This window comes from Leucopleurus acutus (genome assembly GCF_964270905.1).
Source record: "Leucopleurus acutus genome assembly, chromosome: 4".
In the NCBI taxonomy this organism is placed as follows: Eukaryota; Metazoa; Chordata; class Mammalia; order Artiodactyla; family Delphinidae; genus Leucopleurus; species Leucopleurus acutus.
In genome coordinates, this window is record NC_139146.1 from 135,108,085 (window position 1) to 135,131,020 (window position 22,936).

The window sequence follows — 22,936 nt, forward strand, 5'->3', positions numbered from 1 at the left end:
CCACTCATGCATTTGAAGGTCTATTACTAATTTTATCATGTCTGGGATTGGTAAACACTTGACAGGCTAAGTTAGTGTGAGTCTGTTGGCAGGGACCAGGTGTGTGCATGGTACGTTTCTCTGCCTAATGCATACCTGTATGTGTCAGTGAGGAAAATGTGGTCCTTCTCAGCCGTCATGATATGGAGTGTAAATGTTGGCAGGGACATAATGGTGCAGCAGCTACTTCCCCTCACTCATACCCAGTGCCCTTGCCTGCAGCTGCCTTCTAAAACTTCTCTTGCTATTAGTCCCTTAGTGTGACATTGGACTCAACGTGAACCACTTTTATTAACTTTGAGATCGTACATACACAAAGTCTTAGGGCTGTGATAGAGTTTAAATCCTCTGGGGCCTCCCTCTGATTAGTGCCTCCCTAAGCACTAATACCTTCTGAGTTCAAGTTCAGATATATAACATCTGTTGCGTTGGCTGTGACGTGTTTTCACAACGCTAAACTTTGAATTTTATATTACGGTTTAGGCCCCAAAAATTCACAAGCAGGAAATCGTAGATGACAAGTTATGTTTACTGTTGTGAAGAAAGGCTTATATTAGCAATTTTCTGCCTCTTTGCTCCTGAAGCCATATTTTTAAAAAGATATAAAAAGCGGGTTAATTTTTTTCTGTAAAAATAATATATGGTCACTATAGAAAATAGTGAAAATATAAAAAAGAAAAAAAAATCACTCTAAACACACCACCCAGAAGAAATACTGTGTCTTTATTTTCTAAATCTACCCTCATCTTCGTGAGCCTCACTGTAGAAAGCAGACTTTTGGTCCCCATGATTACCATGCCCCGGTATCACATTTAAATCATTCTCCCTCCAATAATTCCTGTCTCAGTAAATGCCACCCTCTCTTCAACAGTTCAGTGCAGAAACATAAAACGTAAGTATTTTTGTCTTGTCTCACCAACCCTATCCACATTCCACATTCAATTTCAAGTATCAATTTCTAATCATGCTAATTCCACAATTTCCCTCAAATTCATTTATTTTTTATGTTTTCACTCTATCCATCCTAATCCCAACCACCATCATTTCTTGCCTGTGATAGTGTAATGGTCTATAACGGCTTTTCTGCCAATGGCCTTGCTTCCTTAAAATCCATGGTTCACGTTTTTATGAACAAATGATACAATTGAACTTATTTACAAAGTGGAAATAAACTCACAGACATAGGAAACAAATTTATGGTTACCAAAGGTGATAGTGGGGGGAAGGGAGAGCAGAGAGTTTGGGATTAACAGATACACACTACTATATATAAAACAGGTAAACAGCAGTGACCTACTGTATAGCTCAGGGAAATATACTCAATATCTTGTAATAACCTATAATGGAAAAGAATCTGAAAAAGAATATATACATATATGTATAACTACATCATTTTGCTGTACACTAGAAATTAACACAACATTATAAATTAACAATTCTTCAATTAAAATATAAATAAAAAAGAAAACCACTGAAAATGGTTCACATTACAGACTCACATAATCTGATTAAAAATGTTATAAATATGCAGATTTCCAGCAGGGGTATCAAGGAGACAGCACTGATGCATAACCTCTTAAGTGCTATGCTGGAATTATGTGTTGAGAAGGGAAGATGGCGAGGTCCTGCTTACCAAGTATCAGTAGAACACCTCGCTTCTGAGAAGTTTACTAAATGATTCTATAATCGTGATACCTAAGGGATGTGGCATTATAAAGTAGCCCAGTTCTTTGATCTAGCCTCCTTGAAGGATGGGGGGGAAAACACAACTGGTTTATTATAGAGTTAGTGCAATGGAGAGAAAAAGGAGAGTACATGTTGAAGACAGCTCAGAGATCCTAAATACATAGATGATGATGATGTGTGTGTGTGTGTGTGTGTGTGTGTGTGTGTGTGTATGTGTATTTTTGCCTGTGTTTATAATGCCACAGGCTTTACAGTCCTTCACCTTGGGTTGCATGCAGGCAAGTTATGTAGGTCTTGCCAAACTACCACCTATAAAATTTTTATAGCTTGTTTTAGTGTTGCCACGTATTTTGTTTATATTGAGTATTTTCTTCAGATTTTGTATTACTTCAAAAGTTTGCTTTGTAGTTTTGATTTGCATTTCTCTAATGATTAATGATGTTGAGCATTCTTTCATGTGTTTGTTGTCAATCTGTATATCTTCTTTGGAGAAATGTCTATTTAGGTCTTCTGCCCATTTTTGGATTGGGTTGTTTGTTTTTTTGATATTGAGCTGCATGAGCTGCTTGTAAATTTTGGAGATTAATCCTTTGTCAGTTGCTTCATTTGCAAATATTTTCTCCCATTCTGAGGTATCACCTTACATTGGTCAGAATGGCCATGATCAAAAAATCTACAAACAAAAAATGCTGGAGAAGGTGTGGAGAAAAGGGAATCCCCTTGCACTGTTGGTGAGAATGTAAATTGATACAGCCACTATGGAGAACAGTATGGAGGTTCCTTAAAAAACTACAAATAGAACTACCATATGACCCAGCAATCCCACTACTGGGCATATACCCTGAGAAAACCATAATTCAAAAAAAGTCATGTACCAAAATGTTCATTGCAGCTCTATTTACAATAGCCAGGACATGGAAGCAACCTAAGTGTCCATCAACAGATGAATGGATAAAGAAGATGTGGCACATGTATACAATGGAATAGTACTCAGCCATAAAAAGAAACGAAATTGAGTTATTTGTAGTGAGGTGGATGGACCTAGAGTCTGTCATACAGAGTGAAGTTAAGTCAGAAAGAGAAAAACAAATACCGTATGCTAACACATATATATGGAATCTAAAAAACAAACAAAAAAAAATGGTCATGAAGAACCTAGGTGCAAGACGGGAATAAAGATGCAGACCTACTAGAGAATGGACTTGAGGATATGGGGAGGGGGAAGGGTAAGCTGGGACGAAGTGAGAGAGTGGCATGTACATATATACACTACCAAATGTAAAATAGATACCTAGTGGGAAGCAGTCGCATAGCACAGGGAGATCAGCTCAGTGCTTTGTGACCACCTAGATGGGTGGGATAGGGAGGGTGGGAGGGAGATGCAAGAGGGAAGTGATATAGGGATATATGTATATGTATAACTGATTCACTTTGTTATAAGCAGAAACTAACACACCATTGTAAAGCAATTATACTCCAATAAAGATGTTAAGTAAAAAAAAGTTTGCTTTGCTTAGTCAACAATGAAATGTGTCAGTTAATAGAAGAAATGACGGAACTTGTGGCGTTGAAGCTCCATGGCAGCTACACATACCATATTAAATGATGGTGTGCACATATATATGTTTAGATGGGAGGCTTGGGTGGCCATAGGGTGTTTGGTTTTATCAAAACATATACTTTTCTACATTATAACATGATGTTTGAAAACTTATTATGGTACAAAAGTTTTAAAGAAATGAAGTATTTCGGTGACAATGAACCTCATGGTCCATAAAACTCCCCAGGAAAAAATTAGTTTGATTTATATCATGTACTTTTCTCTTTTTCTCCTGTTTCATTTCTGCTCTCTCTCTATTTTTCTTCCTTGGTCCCAGGGGTGAGGAAGGAGAGAAACTTCCTTGAATATAATTTTGGGAGTCTAAAAGAAAGGATAAGAATAATTTATAACAATTAACTTTAAGATGTCCTTAGGTTTTATATAAGACATAAATATTTGTGCGTACCAGGCAGAGGAACAATCTTGTAAATAAAATATAAACATCTGAACCAAACCCTTTAGTAGGGAAAATGTAATAGAATTTGGGACATAGAAAGTTTAAATAAAAATCTTGCTAACACTTCTTTTAGAGAATGTGAATGCTTTCTCTTAGATATTAGTGTTTGTAAATATCGTACATATACTAAATTCATGGTGATAAAATATTTTATGTCAATGAAGACACTGTTTTGTTCAATACTATATATTTCAAATATTCTATATTCTTCATTTTTAGAGCTATATTACAGACCTATGATAAGTGTGTCTATCTGTCTGTCTATCTAGTCTTAAATCTATTTCTTGAATGCAGTATATTCTTATATATGCAAAAAAATAGTAAGATACTTTGAAATCCCAGGTTGAAAGTCTAGTTGCTGCACAGAGTTACATTTCAGAGACATGTTCTACATGCTGACTTAAATATTATGATACACTATTAAATGGGTTTTCTAAGCAATATACCTAGTTTGAAAGAAATGAGGAAGATACTTAATTTTCTGACCTTGCACCTTATCTTAAAGCATTTTGTGACTATTACATTCAAAAAGGTTCATATTATTTCAAACCAATAATGCTACAGGAGTGCCATTTAAAAAATGTTAAAAGTATATACTAGCAATTATGAACTAGAATATATTCATATAAATTCTATTTCAAAAAGTTGTACAGTAGGATTTTACCACATAGTCAGCCAACCTGTCCATTGAACGTGGTTAGATCTTCTTTTCAAAATTTATCACCAGACGAGGTTTCCCCTTCACACGGCCTACAAGGCAAACAAGGGCTCCTGTCTACCTACATCTCCAGCCTCATCTTACACCGTGTTTATTTTGGCCTGGCTGAAGCACGTGACTTTTGAGACGTCTACTGACATTTGCATACTTAGATAAAAGCACACTGAAAATCTTTACTGACCTTAAAGAAACACTGATTAGTGGGAAAAGTAATAAGGAGTCAGCTATTCTGTTTAGGTCTCATAGATACTGAATAAACCTCAAACTGATGAATTTCATAGATTTTTTTATAGTGTTCTATCTCTTCCACTTTGTTTCTCTTTGTGTTTCTTTCTGTCTCTCTTGTTTGCTTTCTCTGAGGAAAATCTTAAGTCCTAAATATCCAAAAGTGCTGCATAAAAAAGTATCCCATTGGGACTCCACTGTTGACTCATAGCTGATGAGTGTTATTTCTTCTGTTCATTTTTCTTCATGCAACATTGGAATACCATTTGGTGTATTATTTATCATGGAAGGAGTGCATTGGCCCTACCAACTCCTAGTATTGAGGGCAGATGCTGTGTGCCATTAAGTTCATCATTATAGATTCTTGGTATCATTTAATGAGATGTCCTGTAGAGCGCTTAGTATCACCAAGCTGGCGATAGAAATATGTGTTTTATTTTGTTGTTTGGTTATTACCATAGCCCCACAGGAACAAATAAGGCAAAGCTCATTCAGAAGCATATTTGTCCATTGTGCCAAGATTCTTTATTTCACATGGATTGAGTAGGAGACAGTGTACGTTGTGATGATAAAAACACGGAATTGGAATAATTATCAACCCGAGTCCAAAACCTCTTTATCTGCCATTTGATACGTACTTATAATTTTTAGAAAATTACACAGTTTCTCAATTTTCAATTTTTTTTCACTTTTTAGATAATATTATCATTTGTCCTACAGGGCTACTGTAGAAATTAAGTGAACAATCGGGAGACTCTAGCATTTATGGCTATGGGATTTGGGGTGTGTGTGTGTATGTAAGTGCATACCTCATAGATACGTTTATTATATGGTACTACAAATTCCCAGTGGGCAGAAAAATGGACTTCTCTCACAAAGCTGGTGTGTTTAGAGCTGAGACAGTGATTTTGGAATGATAGTCAGGCTTCAGACTTCAGATTAGTTAGGGCCTTCTGGGACACAGAAAAGGAGGAACTTGTCCATTTTCTTATTGTACTATTCCTGGAATCTAGCATAATACCTGGCATATAATAAGCACTCAGGAATGTAGTCTTTTCCCAAGAACAGCTGAAATTGCGTGAAGAGAATGACATGATTACACTTAGAAAAAGGGAAGCAAGTGTGGAGGGATAAAACAATTTAGGGGATGTTGTGTTTGTCTGGGCGAACAATGGTGGTGACTTAGACCATGGTGGCTGGGGGGAAATGGTGAAATGTACAAACATTTGGGATTTTTTTGATGAGCAGAGTTTGGTGGTGGATTATCTCTGGAGGTAAGGCGTGCAGAATAACTTAAGCATTCTGACCTGCATGACTGAATAGATAAGTTATAATTCTTTGATGTAGGACATACTGGGCAAGCACAAGGTTTAGAAGACAGAAAGGAGCCCTCTTTGGCTCTTAATTGAACCATCGAGGTCTTTGCTATTAAGTACAGATGCTGCTTGCTCCATGTGGCTATTGAAACTTAAGTTAAAATTTGTTAAAATGAAATGAAATTTAAAATTTTCGTTTCTCCATCACCTTAGTCACATTTTAAGTGTGCAGTAGTCACATATGGCTAGTAACCATTGTAATTAAATAGCACAGCTTTGGAACATCACCATCACACAGAGAGTTCTATTGGACAGCACTGATCTGGGATAACCAGCAGTAGCATCTCTAATTTTAAAGAGTTCTAGTAACATAAAATCCCCCTTTCTTCCTGCTCATTGGAATTTAATGTAAAGAATAAGAAGGCTGACATCAAGCTTTACCCTTGTCTGCAAAAACAGAAGGGTTTTATTTTGTTTTTTCCTCAAGCTGATAGTATCAAGATATATGTTCTTGATGTGATTTCTAGTGAGAGTGAGATTGTGCTGTATTTCTAATGGAGAGTCTATCTAGCATAGTAGTTTAAAGCATGGGCACCCTAGACAAACTTCCTGGGCTTCATCCCAACTCTGCTACTCACTATCTGGATAACTTTGGGTAAATTACTTATCTTCCCTGAGTCTCAGTTTCCTCATTTAAAAAATAAGGGTGATAATAATAATACCTACTTCCTTGGGCTGTTATGCATATAGAATGAGTGAATATTTATAAAGTTCTTATTATAGTGCCTGGCATGAATAAGGATAATCAGCACCGCTAAATATTTGTTAAAGGAATAGAAAATACATAAGAATTTTGTTTTGTTGTTTGAGATTCCAGCAATTATGGTAGCCAAGGCTGTCTGGTAAGTGCACACTTGAGCAAAATATTTGCACCAGCTCTTTGTTGACCTGGGTGGAATTTACATACAGAGGAGTCCCTCAGATGGGAGATTCCAATCTTGTCCTCCTATTGAAGGATACTTGCTTAAAAGAAATCATACTCACCAGAAATTAAAATAAAAAAGAGAACAAGATTTGTATTCACAAGACCTCGGTACATGTCTTGATTCTGCCACTTCCTAACAATATGGCATCAAACAAGTCACTTTACTTCTCACTTATATTCTTCCCATTTTTCCAGAACAATGTTGTTCACTAGAACTTTCCACGATGATGGAAATGTTCTATACTGCACTGCCTACCCTGATAGCCATGTAGCTGTCGAGCACTTGAAATGTGCCTAGTGAGACTGAATTTTTTATTTTGTTTAGTCGGGCTCTGGGACAATTATATCTGAGGAGTGTTTTAAGAGTAAGAAAAGAGACACATTCTATACAAAAGTAACCTTGATTACCTGGAAAGCCTTACGGTTTTCCCCAAAGAGCTCTACTTCCAGCACTTTGAGAGCCTCTTGAATTCTGTCTACCTATGAAACTGAACTGGGTGACATCTGCACTCCAAATGCAGGAGTGAGAATTCAAAAGGGTGATACTCACAAACGTTTGCACTTTCTAAAAGTATGGGCATGAATAATGAAAAATGGTAACAGTGTGAGTATCTGTTCTTGCTTTAGTAGCCTTTCAGGTACAGTGAGTAATTTTCATGGCTACCCAAAATAAAAAGACATATATTAGTATATGTGGATTTAGGAGAAACTTCATATGAACACACCACCATTTTAAGCATAAATGAAACACTGAGCTTTAACATATTAAAACAATAAATGACCATGTTTGACAAACTTTGAAGGGTAAAGAAGATGTTATGTGGAAGTAAATAAACACCAAATCACCTTTATCAGGAGCAGCAAATAGACTCTCAGGATGGAATAAGACATACTTATCATTCCTCATTTCTTTCTAACACAGCTACCTAAAATTAAATTATAGAATCCGGCTGTTTATCAGATACGAACAGATTCTGTGATTACAGCTAATTCCTGTAGTTACTGTGTTCCAATGCTTAGTCTTTGCATATAAACTTGAAACCTTGAGTGTATAGTACAACAGCCGCTTGTTTTAATGTCACATGAAAATCAGAGTGAATGACCACTCAGAATATCCAGTCACTTTTTCCAGTGAAATAGTGGCTCGTGGATTGCAACATTACCCACGTTGTCATTTACAAAAATGCATTTTAAAAAAGCCTGTGATTTATGGATGCAGTTTTTATCCCTCTACAGGTTAAAGCACAGACAGTTTGAATTGTGGGTTGAAAATACTGTGAAACTTGACATGTAGTTGAACTTTGTTCAGTTTTATGGTGTCACCGGGCCACTTTATGAAATGAAGCCACCCACCAGTCATTTATGGAGTCTACACTTCATTGACTATTTCATGTTTAATTTTTTTTCCTAATGGGTAAATTTTTATGGCTTCTTTCAGATTTGTTTTAAGGTCTAATTTTGCTTAATGAATGAAAGCCATTTGCCTCTTAAACTTGCCACCCACGTACACCCACATGTACTTTTAGAGTGTGATAACTACCAAAAGGCTCTATTTAAATTGTGTAGCCATTTCTATTCTACAAATTGGTATTGTACAGCTCATTGTAGGAAAATATTTCTATTTGCTTAGATAATAACAATTTCAAATGACATTTTAATGTCTTTCTTACTGGTCTGTATCCTTTGGTAGATAAATTTTTATCAGGCTATTTGATCTTACTACCTTCTTGTAAATGAATTAACTGTTACTCTTGGGCACTCTTTCTTACAATAATTACTTTTCGTAATTTCAGGAATTTTTGAATTCACATAACCAGATATGTTAAGTTGATTATTCTGGGTTTACACTTCTAATAAGATAGGTGCTCACATGTGGCACTTTGGCCTCAGGACTAGAGATTTCTTGTGTATGTCCCTTAGACAGGCTGAGCATTTCTATGGTTATTTTTCTTTTGAAGAAGTCAGAGTATTTGTAAAATGTAGTGGGAGGGATAAAAGTTCATGAAAGAGCCTAAACTGTATTTTAGATGTTTCCATCTCACCACCACCCCCAACTTCTTTTACACCAAGCAGAAAGAAAGCTTTCTGATGGAATCTCTACATAGTTAGTGTATTACTCAGAATTCTCTAGAGAAACAGAACTAGTAAGGGGTGTGTGTGTGTGTGTGTGTGTGTGTGTGTGTGTGTGTGTGTGTACTCATCCTCAGATCTTCAGGGTGAGTGAGCAAGCTGGAGACCTAGGAAAGACTATGGTGTAGTTTTAGTCCAAAGGCCAGCAGGCTTGAGACCCAGGAAAAGCCAGTGTCCCAGCTCAAAGTCAGCCTGGCAGGAGGAGTTCTCTTTTGGTCAGGGGATGGTCAGCCTTTTTGCTCTATTCAAGCCTTCAACTGATTGGATGAAGCCCACCCAAAGTAGGGAGGACAATCTGCTTTACTCAGTCTATAGATTTAAATGTTAATCTCATCCAAAACAACCTTATAGAAACACCGGCAATCACATTGGACCAAATATCTGACACCCTGTGGTCTAGCTAAGTTGACACGTAAAATTAACCATCACAGTAAGAGATGCCATATGAAGATACATTTCAAATCTCTCTCTATCCTTGAGGAAGACATAACCAAACTGGGGTTACAGATCTCAACCGTATACGGTTAGAAGACTCAACAGTGACTCATTTATGTATTGCACGTATCCATTTTAACTGGGGCAGAGCTCAGCATTCTACTTTGGGGTTAGCTTATATTTTGACTTTATCTCGAATTTCAGGAAAATCTAAGAATTACAGTCTTCAAGCAAATCTTTCATTCAGTTAACAGGCCTACATGGAACACTTTCTATGGACAAAGGACTGTGGTAGGACAAGACGATAAACAAGACAAGTCTCTGTAACTCACAGACTCAGAGCAAAGTTTTCCCCATGTTGGAATTCCCCCCCTTGAATACATCATCATCAGGCTTTGAAACTACTTTTAAATAGAGGCTTTAAGTAGATGTGAAACTTTTTCCTCTTTGAACTAGGTTCTGTTTTGGTAGTCTTAAACCTAGCTTTATTTTTCAGCAGTAGAAACTGTTTACAGCTCTGTACAGAGAATTCCAGTATTAATTAGGGAGATTCAGTGAGAGCAGGTGGATGGCTGGAGTAAGGAAAAGGGCCGGATGCCAGTTTGCTTACTTGGTTTCCCTGTTGCCCAGCACCCTCCCTGTCCTTCTAGCCATGACAGCCCCAGGGGTGTAAGTAATGAAGTTTAAAAAACATTTACCTATTTAATAATCTTTCCAGTGTTTCATGCATTATATGTGAAAGCAGCTTTGGCTATTTCCTTTTCAGTTTCTCTGTGACTCATTTTGTGTTCAGTTATTTCTTTTTACTCTTCAAGAGTCATTTGGGTTTTTTTTTTTTTTTTTTTTTGGTCTCATTTTCTCTTCATGTTATTTAATAGTCTGTGTTTCAAACATGTTATACTTAGTAGTGTGTTTCACGTTATGGAAGGTTCAGAGGGTCATAATAACCTCCAGGAACTTGCAATTTTCCTAAAGAGAAAAAGCATGTATTTTTGAAATATTTAAACAAGGTAAGATGAAACAAACCATATAGGCAAAAAGTACACCAGAGATCTGTATGAATATTTCATCAAGTTTCAAGAATGTCAGTCTTTACAGTTGAAATGTCAAGAACCATAGAGCATTGGGTATTTCTCAAGTAGGCCTTAGCAATCACCTGTCTCCTTTGGAGACATATTTTATATGATTTGCCTTTTATTTTTGTAGGTAGCAAAGTGAAAGTGGATGGTTGGCAGTAAGTGCCAAGAGAACTTTAATGTGTAAGCGGCCCAAGCTTATTAGTATTTGAATATTCAGTCTTTTCAACTTCCTGTGCCTACCTATTGGAGTCTCGTAGAATTGGAAAGAGTTAGAGACAAGCTAGAAAATTTGTTTTAAAAATAGAACTTTAGTGAGAGTAAGGTAGGGAATTCATAAGAGATTGTGTGTGTTTAGCAGGGCAGTGGATTTTCCAGAAAGAAATATTCATTGTCATTGTTGTAAGGTAGCAATTAAAGGAGACAGCTTTTGAAAGCAGAAGGTGTTACTGTGAGTAAAATGATAATGTTAATAGATAGCGGAGTGTTTTAAAAAATATTTTTCTATGGATTAAAAATGCATTTACACAGCTCATCTCTTTTTCCATTCACACCAAAGGTTTAGTAAAGATGTGTAACTGTTTAATTATAATGTTGATGCCAGATTTCTGTTTAGATAAAAGTGGCAACATGCAGACTGGACCACAGGGGCCATTATCTGTGAGTCTCAGAATACTAGACACCCCCTATGCACTTGAACATATTTTAGAGATTATTACTGCATACCTAGTAGCCATGCCATTTGAACTGAAAGATACAGAAGTAAAAAAATCTCAACTTACAACTTACCCTTTGTTCAGGTTTAATGTTAAAAGTACATGAAAGTTTATAAATGTGATTCTAGAAGTCAATAGCTCCAGGTTCTACACCCCTTGACTCCATATATGTTCATTGAGTACCTTCATAAACAAGGCGCTGTGTTTATTGTTTGGAATTTTGTTAATTTGTTTTGTATTTCTTTGTTCTTGCAGTGGAGAATCTTATGGGGTGAGGAAAGAGTTGGTATAGAATTATAGTCTAAAAGGCTTATGTTTTTCTAGTGACTCTGAGATTAACAAGCAGCGTTATTTAGATGCCTCCATCTGTAAAGCAAGAGGTTTCAAATTGTTTCCTAAATTTCCTTCCAGCCATGACATTCTGTGAGTTTGTAGCTGTTGTTTTCTTTTACTATATCAAAAAGGATATGTTAATTCTGATATCCTAAAACTTGGGTCATTTAAAGGGATATTTTGCAAATGAAAGAGGTGCTGATAATTACAATGGAGTAACAGGTGTAAACTGGCACATACGGTTGCTCCACCTCTAACATATGTTGGTTCAATGACAAATAATGGGGGAAATCAGGAATATAGCACATACATATACATACACAAAAAAGACCTTCTTCATCTATGTAAATAAATAATTGATGTGATTTGAACTATATTTCTGATGCATATACCACTCAGACTTTATAAAAGTCACATATATGTCATAAATATGTATGAAAGTCATATATATCATATTTATCAAAAATATAGTATATATATATATATATATGTGTATATATATATAACCATTAATGGAGAAGCAGAGTGTGTCAAATAGAGCCCAAGGAAGAGGAACATTTCCAAAGTTCCTAACTGTGTTGCCAGCCCTTGGGTACATGAGATTGAACAATGGGTCTGAACGTATCCATGGTGAGAAATAATGCTGCCCTGTGGAGGCTTCAGCAACTTCAGGTAGGATTGTTTCAGTGCAGACCTTTAGGGTTCTGAAATGTACTGGTGGCTCCTGCATCATCCCAGTGTGATACTGGGCCCTAGTTAGAGACTAAACCCCTGATGATTTAGACACAGAATGACTCTGGGCCTAGAGCTGCCCATTGTGAACTGGGTACTACTGTGATCCCATTGTATGATGTAGGAGTAATGTATTGTGTGGTGGGAGTGATACATTCGGAACTGGGCTTAAGCAGATCCAGGAGGTATGAGCATATATTGTAAAGAGCTGTCCCAGAGTCTCATGTCACTGATCTCATGTTAGTACCTCTATCTTATGATGCTTCTCTTTCATTCTGATTAACTCATGGAGGAAGAAAACACTCAAACTCTTAAAAAGATTGGTCAGCCTGATGTGTTAGGTGGACCTTAAGGTCAATAATGAAGAAAATTCATCCAGTGGGGAGATCTGAGAAACAGTATGATTGTTAATCATTTAGAGGGAGAGATGGCCTGAGGTATTGATATATATTAAGTTTAGCAAAGTGAATGGCTTCACGGGCCTGGAAGAAATAAGACTAGAAGATTGGATTCAAGGAGTATGGGCAAGGGTATGTAGATGGGCTTACAGGAGTGAGCACAAGTATGCCTGAGCCATGCCCATCAGAAAGCAAATACTCTTTATGACCAGAGGACATTATCACCTGCCCATGGATTAGCCAGACTCCTTTCTTGGACACTCCAGAGTTTGTGAAATAGACCCATGAAGAGAATGGCCTTGGTGGCAGACACAGGGGTTATACATGGACCTAAAGGCGTGGCCTCCCTCTCCAAGGCTGATATAGCTACTGCCACTGCTAAATGTTAAATGCCAGAAATAGATTGGCAATGGACACGAATATGGTACCATTCCTTGGGGGAAACCCAGCAGCTATTTGGTGGCAGGTCAATTACGTTGCATCCCTTTGACCTTGGAAAGGGCAGCAGTTTATCCTGGGACATGAGACATAGTCTGAATACGTGTTTCCCTTTTCTGCTCACAGTGCCACTGCTGGCACCCCCATCTGATGGCTTACAGAATGATCTGGTGTCCCACATAACATTGCTCCAACCAAAGGACAAGTGCTACGTAAAACGAGGTGCGACATGAGTTTGTAATCACTGCATGCCCCTCCACCCAAAAGCCACAGACCTGATAGAACAGTGGAATAATATTAACCATGAAAGACTCAGCTAAGGTACCAGCTTGGGTAAAAAACTTAGGGTTGGGGTACTATCCTCCAGGATGAAGTTTATATGCTAAACCAACAGCTGGTATAGGATGTTGTGCCCGCTATAGCTAAAATAACCACCTCTAGAAGAAAGGGTTATCCCTTATAATCAATCACAGTGCCCCACTTTTGGGGATCTGCGCTTTCTTTCCCTACAGGCTTAGACTTTGCCAGTTAGAATCCTGGTTCTTGGAGTATGGGGACAGGCGTTCTGTCAGGGGACCCATTAAGAGTCCCACTTAACTGGAAGTTGTGGTTGATTTCATGTGTGATCTGACTACCATACATTCCTAACTAAATGGACCAGCAAAGATAGTAAGAGATACTGTGCTCATCACCATGGGGAAATAGGGCTGCTGAGCAAAGAGAAATTTATCTAGAACTCAGAGGTGTTCCATGGCCAGAAGTGCATGGGAAATTGCCACAACTAAAATTCCATAACAGCAAGGAAACGAAGAACCTAATGTCTTCAGATTAAGGTCTAGGTGACCTCACAAGGCAGCACTCCAGAAGTGCCAGTGGAGTATGAGGCAAATTTGAAATGAGTGGTAGAATGAAGAATACCACCAGCTAAGGCCCCCAGAATCAGCTGGAGTATTGACTGTTGTGCTTGGTTCGCTGCTTCTCTTGAAATCTTTGGGAAGTTGCAACCTGCCGTCATTTTGAGGGATTGTACTTGAACTTCCCTCTTGCAGAAGATGAAGAATGTTGTCTTATATGCTATCTGGATTTCATAAATGGATCGGAATTGTGCAAGAAGTTGCCTGTCCTGGGCCCCGTTTTTGTGTTTTCCTATGCCCGCTCGCCCCCAACACGTCTTCAGGTTTTGACCACCTGCTCAATGGAGAGCCCCTCCTGGGCTCAGTTTATGTGCTTTTCTGTGCTGGCTTAACTGGAATGTGTCTTCAAGTTTTGACCACTTGCTCAATGGAGAACCCCAACTGGTGACACCATTGTCACCTTATCTCCTGATGCCACCAGCTTATCAGTCTCCCTCAAGGTGAAGACCAGCCATTATCATGCACCCAATGGTGGAAGTATCCGTGGAAGTATCCAGAGTGGACTTGGCACCTATATTTTACCAGACCCAGGAAAGTTCTGTCTCCACCGGAATATTGCCCCCCCAGTGGCTGCCTGGAGGAGACAGATTGCATAACTAGAAGTACAGAGGAGCTAAAGTCCCATCGGATGAATCTTTACCAGTGAAATAGAGTGGATGGTAAGGAACTGGCATATAAATGCATTTTCCTCCATCTAACAATGTGTTCCAAGGTGCAGAGATTCCGTATGACTTCTCTGGAGTCATTCCACATGGCCACCTAACCAGCTGTGTTTTCTTGTGAAGTTCTGCCCAGCTTGATAATGAACGACGTTATGCCTGTTTTCGCTTTTTCCCTTCAGCACTTCCCTTCTTACCTCCCTCTGACTGACCTGGGATTGCTTGATCTCAGGCCCTGCCTTCCAGAGAACCTGGATGGAGATATAAAACAAGGCTCTTAGATGCTAAAGGTTTTGTTTACCGAGTGACAAATCAAAATGTAATACAAACAGCCCTAGCCTTCCTGATTGAAAAGTTTACTGATTTTCATGCAGCCAATTATCTTCTCTATTTTAATGTATTAATGTAATTAATTTCTTTCATTTTCTAAAAACTTACTTTCTTACTCTGCCCCATTTTGTTTTACACCTTTTTCATTACTCTAGTTTATTATACCTTTATTCTATAGTTCTCCTATATTTGAACATTTTTTAAAAAAGATTTTTTTTGATGTGGACCATTTTTAAAGTCTTTATTGAATTTGTTACAATATTCCTTCTGTTTTATACTTTGGTTTTTTGGCCGCAAGGCATGTGGGATCATAGCTCCCCAACTAGGGATCGAACCCGCACCCCCTGCATTGGAAGGCAAAGTCTTAACCACTGAACCACGAGGGAACTCCCTGAACTTTTTTAATGCGGAGAAACCTTATGTTGTTTGTTTGTCCCTTTCAGAATGTGTATCTGTTTAATGTCCTCTCTTAGAACAAAAAAGCAGTGAATACCAGGTTTCGTCTAGTTATTCCTGTATGTAAGTTTTGACATATTGGAGGAGTGTAATGAATTTTAAACCCCAGTTTGTAGATTCCTCCCGGCTTCCTTCAAGTCACTGCCTACAGAACGCTAAGATTTTCTGATCACACTTTGTCGGACTCCTCTTGGGCAGGGAGGTGTACTCCACCCCAATATTCCACACCGTAGTCAGGGGCTTCACTCTTACCGTCCCCTCCATCGCCACCTCCCTTATAATTATTATTTCTGATAGGAATTCAGAGACAACATAAATTGTAAACCCATGGTGCGTTTATTAGTGTTAAACAGTAATACCTAGTTAAGATTTCTATTATAACGATATATTGAAAGTAAAACCCAAAATCTTACATATTAAGTTGACATATCACATTTGCTCTCTACCTCAGATTTGACCTAATTGCCCAGATTCTTCTAGACTTGATATCTCCAGCTTTTGGAATTATCTGTTTGTTTTGTCCTGAATTTCAATACCCTACCATCTGAGTCCACACAGAGAACTTGACTTCCCCACTCTTCAGCCTTCTCTCCTAACCCCGCTTTGGTCATGAATTTCCTTTACTCCCATTGTCCATTGATTAATTACTTCCATGAATGTTGTCTGATGAAAGTTAATCTGTGGAAAAGTTGAGAATGAGATTAATGTTCACAAAAATTGTGAAGACCTCAGATGGAAGATGCAGCAATACTATATCGCATTCCCATTGAAACCAAACAAAGGCAGCCACAAGCATTTGGAAGCAAGTCACATTTTTGCACACCATCCATTATTCCTGAATTTAACAGGATGTTAAAGCTTCTACATCTTCTGAATTTATTAGCTTGGTATTTAGCATGTTTCACAGCCAAAATAGCAAAGAAGTTTCATTACTGCTGGTTAAACTGCCTCATGAAAATGTTGTTGGTAAAAGGTTATAGAAATGAATGAGAAATCTAACCAAGAAGCATATTAAACCATTTATCATTATAATTTAAAAAGGCATTCTGATGACTTAAATTAACATGGCTAAAGGGTAGAGAATTAAAGTTAATAATTAAAACCTAGATCTTGATTAGCTCTTCTTTTGATAAAGAGGGGACAAAATATAGGCATACAGTATTTACTTAAATTGTCCTTAGGAGAAATTGAGACCAGTAAAATCATACCTGATCATACTATTTATGGGCTTTGGAAAGATTACAGCTATATTATATATAAACTAGATTCCGTGATTAGCTTGTGTTTCCTTCACAGTCAGATAACCCTTTCCAAATTATTTCATGTGGGATCGTCAAAGCCTAGAACTTAGCTATCTCTCTATTGAGGTTTAGTGTTTTGTTTTGTTTTGTTTTAACTGAATGGCCTCTATTTATATTAAGCATAATAAGTCTTTGCCATCTTTGTGAAATTTTTATCAATAAATTTAAACCTTCTTTTTTGCTCTTTGACATACAGGACTTTTAATGTTTGTGTGGCCTAACCTAGTCACTTCTTCCTTTGTGTTAAAATGATTTTTTTTCCTAATAAGCACAGAGCTTTCCTGAAAGGGATGGTGAATCAGTTAGTTTGGCAACCCTGATGAAGCATTTTGTATCTGTGGGTTTAAGATCAAAATAAATAATTTTCTCTTCTTTTTCATTCTTAACAGAAACCAGGAGCTAAAAGAACTTGGTGAGCTTTCTCCACACTGGGACAATCTACGAAAAAATGTCCTTACTCACTGTGATCAAATGGTGAATATGTACCAAGACATTCTGACAGAACTCAGCAAGGAAACAGGTATGAAATCAATGACTTTACATATTCAAACTGAAATGAATTTCATGTATGTTATGTGAAAACAATAATAAATACTGTTGTTCTGGACATAGAAAAGTCAAGATTTAATAAAAAGCAGAAAACTTTTATTTCCAACTCTACCATCTTGGCATGAAAAACAAAGCAGAAAAAATTGCACTACTTTACCTCATGGTATCATTATAGGGGTAACTGAGAATTTTTTTTAATTAAATTTCTGAGAAGAAAATCCACTCATACAGAATATGTTTTTCTTTCTGAAATTCTTATAACATTTTTCTATGTCAAATGTACTTTTCAGCACACATACACACACACACACACACACACACACACTATTTATTTACTAATGATGTTTAATTTTTTTTTTCCACCTAGGGTCCTCTTTCAAATCAAGCAGCAGCAAAGGAGAGAAAACATTAGAATTTGTTCCGATAAACCTACATCTGCAAAGAATGCACGTACACAGCCCTCACTTGAAAGGTAGTATATAGTATTCTTTTTCAAATGGGCAAATTATATTAGTGTGTACTTCTTTAAAAGGCTTGACTATTGGCAGAATTAGAAATTTTAGCAGTTATATAAAGGTGAAGATGAAACAATTGAAGCTGATAATGACCCTAGATACTACAAAAGAAACCATTACATTTTCGTTACTGTGTTTCTGGACAATGCTTTGTAAATATGCCACCTATGAACTCAATAACTATGAATTGAGTTACAGGTGACTGTGCAAGATGAGTATTAGCTTTATTAAGTATCATCAGCGACGCCTAATAGCTCCCCATTGTGCTACTGTTTGAATTAGAGAAAAAGAAAAACAAGACTCATTCATTTTGTGCCTATCCTGAGAAACCAGAGTCCAAAGATGGACTCATGTGCTGTTTCTCCAACTTAGTGGTGGCTATCACCAGAATCACCCACTTCCCTCTGAGAAGCGGGTTTATCAGATAGAAGGTGCTACAGTATTTTGATGTACTTGGTTGTGAGAGACATTTTTCAAGAAAATACACATAGATTTTCATAACATACCTGAATAGTTCTAGAGTGAATGATATGGGGTTGAATTCATTGCCACTCAAGTAATTCCTTGCCATTTCTCAGTAAAATATATTTTAAATAATCTTCTCATCTCCCTTTTCTTTAACTTATTGCTATATCAATTTTGTGCTTATTTAGGGTGACCACCTGCCCCTATTTATCAGCAGAAGTCCCATACTATGCCTGTTTGTCCAGCATCTTTGTTAATGATGCCCTCCACATCCTTTCCATCTCAAAGGTCTCTCTGAATCATAAATGCTGTGGTCATCCTATGGGCACTCATCTTCCTAGGAAGCTAAAAGTTACTTTAGATCATCAAATCCTTTATGCTGAGTCTATCAACGTATACATACAAACATGCACATACACAGATACATCTAAAGAAGCATTCTAACACCCAATTTTGTAGGCATTGTCACGATGAGGCTACAGGTTAGAGGTCAGAGGTTTGGAACATATGTATATGTATAACTGATTCACTTTGTTATAAAGCAGAAACTAACACACCATTGTAAAGCAATTATACCCCAATAAAGATGTTAAAAAAAAATTAAAATCTCTGTTTTAAAATTACCTGAAGTTTTATAATCAGAAAAATTAAAATTTTCAAGTTGGTACATACTGATTGTGTATACACAACTAGCTAACGTATAAGTTCAAGTGTAGTTGAAATCATTCTGATATATAATTGTATTATCTTGGTAACCCTTATCAACTATATGAAATTTTAACTTGCATCCTGTTCACCAAAAATTATGTCAACTGAATTAAAAATGAGATGCATTGGCCTGAGGCTTTCAGGAATTCTTCCCTGAATACTGAGTGTCTGTTAATAGTTTGAACATAACAATATCTAATGGTTTTAAAAAAATCATCAAAACCAGGGTCATAAAGAAGCTGCAACATTCAAAAGCTATCTGACAACCAGCATAACTTTTTTTTCCCTAATGGCCTATATGAAGAGACTTTTATGATATAGTAAAGAAGTTTATATATTTTGGAGTAGAACAGAATTTCAGCTTTACTACTTTATATATGACCTTAAGCCTGTTATTTAATCTTTCTAAGCACTGTCTTTTCCTTCCTGATTAAGTGAACTAGACCATGTAAAACACATAGAACGAACAATAATAGTTTTTATGATACATGTGGTATTTGCCATCACTGGAACAAAACGGATCTGTCAGTTTTATCAGGACTGTTAAAATTGGAGGAAAGTAATCAGTTAAGAGCCTATTAAGAGACATTGAAATCTTGAACTAAAGAAGTAGCCACATTTAGAGAAAGGATGATTTAGAGAAGCATTTTAGAAAAATCATCACATGCAAGTACCGTGACTAATCAGGTTACAGCCATGAATGGATAGCAGTATCATCAAACCAGATAGTTTGTTGAAGCCAAATTGATAGGAATTTATATTTTAAATGTGCATTTAAATATTTGGTGATAATCCTTAAAATACATCCACCACACAAAGAGAAATTATTATCTATGTGGCCTTTTACTTTATACTTATTTCTTGAAAACAAAAGAACCATTTACATTATGCTGTTTTCTCTAAGGTAATTTCTGAAAATAGACTAGAGTGAACTGGGATGATACAAGGCAGTTAGTTTTTGTTGCTCCAGTGTAAAAGGAAGAAACTGGCAACTAAAAGGAAGATATTTAGAAAAGCAAACAAAATTTCTTCGAATTAGTTTAGTGGGATATGTATCAGTTTCCTAGAGCCACCATAACAAAGTATCACCAAGTGGGAGTCATAAACAACAGAAATGCAATGCTTCACAGTCTGGAGGCTAGAAGTCTAAAAATCAAGGTGTTGGCAGAGGAGTGCGTCCTCTGAAACTGACAGGGGATTCCTTCTTGCCTCCTTCCATACCTGGCTTCTTACGGTATTCCTGCAGTCTTTAGTTTTCTTTGGTTTTTTGGTGCGTCCCACAGATCCTCCGTCTTTGCATGTCGTTCCCCTTTATGCCTTTACACCATCTTCTCTGTGTCTGTTTCTGTGTCCAAATTTCCCCATTAAGGACATTTTGGATTAGGTCATGTGGGATTAGGACCTGCACTAATGACCTTATTGCAACTTGATTGCATCTGTAAAAACCTTGTTTCCAAATAAGGTCATATTCTAAGATATCTTTCTTGAGTGGGGGCACAGTTCAACCCATAATGGGATATATAAAAGAATTTCTTATTTGTGATGACAAATAGCAAACAGTAAAGAGAAAAGCAATATTTTGAAGTTACGGAACTAGGGTACAACTCACCAACTAGAGGGTTTTTGACATAGTTTTCAGAAAGACTGATTCCTTTCTTTGAAGACTTAAGGAGTAAATGGGGGAAAGGACTAGAGAGTCTAACAGCCAAGAATTAATTTCGAAAGTACTGAATTCTATTACATGCTGGTTTCTTTTCCCAAGGCTACTCATATATATATATATGATATGCATCTCCTATGTATAATATTAAATATATGTTTTTAAAATATTTAAGTTTTTAGAAGTTTAAATGTTATTTTAAATCGAAATTCAGTTAAAGTAGGTGTTTACAGACTATATCACCAACTATGTATTATAATAGAAATTAAAATCTTGGCTGAATTTGGGGGACTCTACCCCTTACGTTTTTTTTTATTTTGACCAAGTTGATAACCTTTCTGAGCTTTGACCAAGTTGTTAACCTTTCTGAGCTTTGATTTTCTTTACTTGAAAAATAAAATGGTTAAAAGTTAGATGGTAGTCAATCTGATTTTCTGCTTGCTTATGTAACATATATTTAGCAGATTAAATGAATCAAGTTAAATGTATTTAAGATCCATGGTTACCGATTTGAATGTTTAGCTGAATTACAGACAACATTTTTCCAGGTAAGGATGCAGGTAAGATTGGCCAAGCCTTGGTATTTCACTGGTGAGTTATTTGGATGTAGTCTACATCTATTTTAATTCTTACCATTAGTAAATTTCATCTATCCACATTTGATTAATATGTCTCTTATATTTGGAGAGGTAGCTATGCAAACAGGAGCAGGCAGGTTCACCAAAGACAAGGCTAATGTCCAGCTCTTGAAACAAGTAACAGCAGAACTATGATGTCATGTCTTATACGGACAAATGAAATAACCTTCCTTTAACTTCAGGTGCCCCCAGACCCATTAAGTTAATTTTTCATCTTTGTCCATTACTTAAATGCAACAAATAGAATACCCACCACAATAGAGATTTTAGCAGCAGTGACAACAATAACACAAATTCCTGAAATTAAGAAGACAGTTTCCCTCTCCAGTATATTTTACTTTCATAGAAAAACAGTTGTGAATATTATACAGTATGGATTCTTGTGTTATTATACTATGTTTAAGTTAGTTTGTATGTTTTATACATATATATATATATACAATAGCATATAGTACATAGAAAAGAAAGAGAAAAGGGAAGGAAGGAAGGGAGGGAGGGAGGGAAGAAGGGAGGGAGGAAGGAAAGGGAAAGAAAGAAAGGAAAAAAAAAAAGAAAGGACCTACTATATTATATCATAAAGCTGTGGCTATAATCAAATGCAAGATCGGCCAGGATTTACTGTTTAATATGGATGAGTCAGCTAACCTCTCTGCCCCTTAGTCTTCTAATCTCTACATGGAAGGAAGGAGGAGACAAGAGGAGCTATTTAGATCTCCCCGATTTCTGTGTCTCAAGAGTTCAGGTGTATCACCTCATCAGTGAAGTGCAATTACCTTTTAGATGTGTTTAATCATCATGCCAACTTGCTTGGACTATTTTGAAACAGATTTCCCTTAGAATTCCCTCTTGTCTTGAGATTCATGTCGAAGTCATTTTGTGGGTCATTTTATAGTCAGGGCTTATGCTTAAATTTTTCCTTGAAATGAGATCAGCATGTCTACATTTTTTTTTTCATCAGCACTCTTCTTATAGTTGTAGGAATTTTAAAGAGATCTTCTGAGAAAAAATAGACTTACTATCTCATTTCTATTATTAAATGGCTTTTAAAAGGCTATGAGGCAGCCCTACTATTAGATTTCAAACCAACCTTGTATCTTTAGTTTGACAAGACTCAACGATTTGAACTCCACTTTCCTCATATGGTGCATATGATGAAATTTTCACAAAGCCAAGGAATTTTTGAAGCATAAAATATCAAAGAAAGAAGAGAGGCATATTATATTTTTTTTAAAAAAAGAGAAAAAGACTTTACACTTATTTTGCTTGACTTTTCTTTAAAATAAAATGCCCACTTAGATTTTTATAATTGAGTACCAAAAATCTGAAAGTTAAGGGCTATTCATGTCACAAAGATACATAATTTAAACAGCAGGATAAAATGAGGAAATTTTAAAGTGAGACAAATATCACTGATCAGATTGTTGTCTTAGAATTTTAATTTTTTATTGATTTTTTTT

The 22,936-nt window shown here is 36.6% G+C and overlaps 1 protein-coding gene across 7 annotated transcripts in view; it reads left to right on the forward strand.

Moving 5' to 3' along the window:
- The window catches only part of INPP4B (inositol polyphosphate-4-phosphatase type II B), a 583,153-nt gene that overhangs the window by 398,200 nt on the left and 162,017 nt on the right, over window positions 1-22,936 (forward strand). For all 7 annotated transcript variants that reach the window (XM_082838508.1, XM_082838506.1, XM_082838512.1 and 4 more), the window contains 2 exons: window positions 17,334-17,464; window positions 17,861-17,965. In XM_082838508.1, coding sequence (XP_082694634.1) covers window positions 17,334-17,464; window positions 17,861-17,965 — 236 coding nt within the window. The remainder of the gene's footprint in view (window positions 1-17,333; window positions 17,465-17,860; window positions 17,966-22,936) is intronic.